The following is a 5,132-nucleotide window of genomic DNA, read 5'->3' on the forward strand; positions in this document are numbered from 1 at the left end:
CAAATATTCTTCTTTTTTGGATTTCTATGCAAATTTGGAATGCAAGAGCGCAAAGGCTGAATTGGAATTTTGGGCAAGATTTAGTTGTTGCTAATTATTTAAATATTTTTTTAGATAATTAATCAAATAATATCAACCTAGAATATCGTCTAGATATTTTTAAAAGCAATAAATTTGTTAATTATTTGAAAGATATTGCACCAACAGATAAAATGATTATATCTCTCCAAATATTTTTAAATATTCATAATCACTACAAAGATAAATAATATTTATCTTTATCTTTATTTTAAAAGATATTTGAGAGATTTCAATAATAGAAAAGCCTAGTCTAAGTCCTATATAAAGAGACCAAGGAGAAGCAGAAAAGACAAGTTCAGAACTTCAGAGTTTAGGAACCCTTAGGGGGGTCTAATTTCGTCGTCTCTCTCCATCTCTATTTTCTTTTATCTTGATATTATTTTGATTTAATGGAATGTTAAGCTTCTTGGGTTGATTCCATTATAATTTCATTATGGATTCTGTTCGTCTCGTGCCCTACGGTGGGCGCCAATTGTTCCTGCAGAGAAAAAATAAGATGAGTTAGGCACAAGCGTCACCTTTAGTACCCGTTTTTCTCCGAAGATGGTTTCCACCCGCAGCAAAGCTGGAGTGAACAAGCAGGCGGATGCTGGTCCCTCTGGACTTGCTGGCATCACCCCTGACCTCGCCGCCATCCTGGACGGCCAAGCGAAGATGTAACAAGAGCTGGCAGATCTGTAGAAACGCAGCGCAGATGAGATGGAGGCGCTGCAACAAGAGAACTCTCACCTTAGGCGAAAGGTCGAGGTTGATCCCACCCTAAAGGGAAAGGCCAAGGAAGCCTCTGAAGCTGCAAGGTCCCCGGCCTTCCAGCCCACAGAGGAGGAGAGCAAATACAACCCCACCCCTCACACCTTCACCACCACCCAACAAACACCCATTCCTTCCACTCATCCCACTCACCTCCCATCCACTCAACCAGGGCATACCGCAGCCCCAACCCCTGCTGCTACCCTCCATACCACCCAGATCCTCTACAACATACCCACCACCCTACACACCACACATGTTCCACCATACAACCCGCAATACCTTCCAACAAGCCACATCCCCCCTCACAACCTTACCTCCACCTTCCCCGCTATGATCACTCACCCCATCCCACCCCATCTGCTCCCTCCCCACCAGCCCAAACGCCGTCACCCCTTCACCGACTTTATCGCCAACACCCCTCTTCCTGCCTAGTGGGAACCTTTCACCCTGGACCGCTATACTAGCGAAACCGACCCTGAAGAGCACCTCAAAGTCTACATCACCCATGTCGCCTTGTACACGTCCCAAGATGCAGTCTTCTGCAAAGCATTCCCCACCACCCTCAAGGGCCCTACCCTAGAATGGTTCACAACCCTTCCACCTTACTCCATCGACAGTTTCGACGTTCTTTCCTACATGTTCTCCACCCATTTCGCTGGCAGCCGTCCACACCAAACTACCACAATCTCCCTCCTGGGCATTAGATAAGAACAAGGAGAACCACTCAGAGCATTCATAGATCGCTTCAGTAAGGCAGCACTTCGCACCCCACACCTCAACCAGGAGATGATCCTCTAGTGCATGGCACTTACCCTACAACCCGACCCCTTCGCCAATAACGTTTACCTCCACCCACCTGCCTCTATGCACGAACTCAAATTACGTGCAATTGACTATGTCCGCATGGAGGAAATGCAAACCCTCCAGACCAAATTCTACAATGACTATGCAGCCACCACCGCCAACCCTACCCCACAACCTCCTCGCCCTGATGCCCGCCAACGCGAGGCCTACCGACCTCGCTTCACCATATATGCCCCCCTTACCGTAGCTCGCTCCCGCATCCTCGATGAGGCCCTACAAGCTGACCTAATTCCTCCACCACGCAAGACAACCACCCCTCCTAACGCTGACATGACCAAATATTGTCGCTACCAACGCAACCATGGCCACACTACAGAAGAATGCAAAGCACTCCAGGATAAAATAGAAGAACTGGTCCGTGTTGGCCACTTTCGCCGTTTCATCCGTAGAGATGACCATTCTTCTTCCTCTCGATCCCGCCAGCCCCCTCGATCCGACCACAGACGCCCCCCACATGACTCCCGTCACGACAAACGTCTCGCCCAACCCACCAACCAAGAACCCGAACCGGCCCGCACCGACATCACCCCTGCCGACCCTCCCCTACGTGGCACCATCAACACCATCTCCGGTGGCTTCGCTAGTGGAGGATCCACTTCTTCTGCCAGAAAGAGACACCTCCGCCATATCCAGTCCATCAACCATATCACCCATTCCCACCACAGATGTCGCATGCCTCCTATCATCTTCACAGATGACGACTTTCATGGCCTCGACCATCAACAAGATGACCCCATGGTCATCACTGTTGAAATCGAAAACTACGCCATTAAGAAAGTCCTTGTTGATCAGGGCAGCTCCGTTGACATCCTCTACTGGGCTACCTACCAAAAACTTCAACTTCTGGACACCGCCATGGTCCCGTATGACGAGCCGATCTATGGCTTCTCTGGTGAACAAGTATCCACTCGTGGCTACATCGACCTCCACACCGTCTTTCATGAGGGGACCCAAACCAAAACCATCCCAATCCGCTTCCTTATCGTCGACGCGCCAACATCCTATAATATCCTCCTGGGTCGTCCTTCCCTCAACACCCTTGGCGCCGTCGTCTCCACCCCCCACTTGGCCATAAAGTTCCCTTCCCCTTTCAGTGACATCCTCACCATCCACTACGACCAGCGCTTGGCACGCGAATGCTACATGGCCAGCCTACGACCACAACTCCCAATTCAACAAACCAACCACATTGAACGACCTCCTGGCTCCGGCATCGCCTTGCCAGGCGAAGATCTGGACCTTAGAGTAGGCCAGGATGTTCGTCTCGAACCAGTTAAGGAGACCTCCCCTCTAGAGCTTCCCAACGGTCACTCAATCAACCTAGGCACCAGTTTGAACTCTGACGAGCGTGTCATCATCACACCCATCCTCACCAACAACACAGACCTTTTCGCCTAATCAGCCGCTGATCTCCCTGGGGTGGACCCTCTAGTGGCATCCCACAAACTATCCATCTATAAAGAAGCCCGCTACGTATCCCAGAAAAAACGCAAACTTGGCGAAGAACGCCGGCTAGCAGCTAAGGTTGAAGCCGACTAGTTACTAAACGCAGGATTCATAGAAGAAGCTCAGTACACCACTTGGCTTTCTAACGTAGTCTTGGTGAAGAAAGTCAATGGCAAATGGCGGATGTGTGTAGACTACACGGATCTAAACAAGGCTTGCCCTCGCGATGCCTACCCCTTACCCAACATCAATCGACTCGTTGACGGCGCGGCAGGGAATAAGGTGCTCAGTTTTTTGGATGCATATTCCAGGTACAACCAAATCCCCATGGCCGTATCTGACATGCACAAAACCGCCTTCATCACGGACGATGCCAACTACTTCTATAGGGTAATGCCTTTTGGTCACAAAAACACTGGAGCAACCTACCAACGGTTGATGGACAAGGTTTTCAGTCATCTAATGGGACAATGTGTCGAAGTATATGTTGACGACATGGTTGTTAAGTCTCTAAGTCACCACCAACATGCCGAGGACCTATCAGCAGTCTTCTCTACGCTACGCCAATACAACCTTCGCCTCAACCCAGACAAGTGTGTATTCGGCGTCGACCGGGGTAAATTCCTTGGTTTTATGTTAACCCAGCGCGGCATAGAAGCCAATCCCGAAAAATGCAAGGCCATCATCGAGATGCGCAGCCCCGCTACCATCAAGGAGGTCCAACGTCTCATAGGCCGCCTCACAGCCATTTCCCGCTTCCTACCCAAACTAGCCGAACAAACCCAACCCATAGTCCAACTCTTAAAGAAATTCACCTGGTTCACGTGGACTGATGATTATGAACAAATCTTTCAAAAACTGAAAACCACCCTCACCTCACCACGTATCCTCCACAAGCCGGACACCCACCAACCCCTACTCGTATACATCACAGCAACCGACTACACCGTCAGCGCCACGCTTGTCTAAGAAATGGAAGGCACGCAGCATCCTGTCTACTTCGTTAGCAAGACGTTGTAGGATCCCGAAACCAGATATCAAATGGTGGAGAAATTGGCCTTATCTTTAGTCCACACAGCTCGCCGCTTACGCCCATACTTCCAAAACCACAACATCACCGTCAAAATCGACTACCCAATCCAAAAAATTTTGCAAAAACCAGATCTAGCTGGACGGATGTCATCTTGGGCGGTCGAGCTGTCGGAATTCAACATTCGATACGAACCCCATGGCCCCATTAAAGCTCAATGTCTCTTAGATTTTGTCAACGACCTCCAGCACACACCCATAGAGGACTAGTGGACACTTCATGTAGATGGTTCCTCAAACCCAAGAGTTGTCGGTGCTGGCATTGTGTTAGAAGGACCCAATGACATCCTCATCGAAAAATCCCTTCATTTTGCCTTCAAAACGTCAAACAACCAGGCCGAATACGAAGCTATCCTCGTCGGCCTTTCCCTTGCCCGCGAAGTAGGTGTCAAGACGCTAACATGCAAAACCGACTCCAAACTCACTGTAGGGCACCTAAACGACAAATTCCAGATTAAAGACCCCATCCTTCTAGAATATTACCATCTGGTCCGAACAGTCATTCAATCTGCTTTTGAGCGAGTCCGCATCGAACACATCCCAAGAACCGACAACATCAGAACCGACATCCTCTCTAAATTAGCCAACACCAAATTAGCCACCGATCCCTGTTGCAGCAAACACTATCTACACCCTCCATAACACATACTTGTCAAAACCTAACCCATGCCCCAACGGACAGCACCGCTCCTCCCCAAAACCATAACTGGACTACCCCCTATATCCAATACCTAAAAATCGGTTACCCCCCATAGGATGCGGACAAAACATGGCTGGCTAAGGCCGCCAGGTATACCATGATAGGCGATGACCTTTACAAGCGCGGGTACGGCCAACCCCTCCTCAAATGTGTCACGGAAGAACAAGCATAGTATATTATTAAAGAGCTACACGAGGGC

The 5,132-nt window shown here is 49.4% G+C and overlaps 1 protein-coding gene across 1 annotated transcript; it reads left to right on the top strand.

Annotated features, from left to right (window-relative positions):
- The first annotated feature begins 1,635 nt into the window (after nt 1–1,635).
- LOC146885392 (uncharacterized) lies at nt 1,636–4,875 on the top strand. Its single transcript, XM_085674693.1, has 2 exons — nt 1,636–1,939; nt 4,460–4,875. The coding sequence occupies exons 1-2, from the start codon at nt 1,636–1,638 to the stop codon at nt 4,873–4,875; spliced, it is 720 nt and encodes a 239-aa protein (XP_085530819.1).
- The last annotated feature ends 257 nt before the right edge of the window (nt 4,876–5,132 follow it).

The sequence above is a fragment of the Vigna unguiculata genome, chromosome 6, assembly GCF_037176805.1.
Source record: "Vigna unguiculata cultivar grain cowpea cultivar isolate G323 ecotype 2 chromosome 6, ASM3717680v1, whole genome shotgun sequence".
Taxonomy (NCBI): Eukaryota; Viridiplantae; Streptophyta; class Magnoliopsida; order Fabales; family Fabaceae; genus Vigna; species Vigna unguiculata.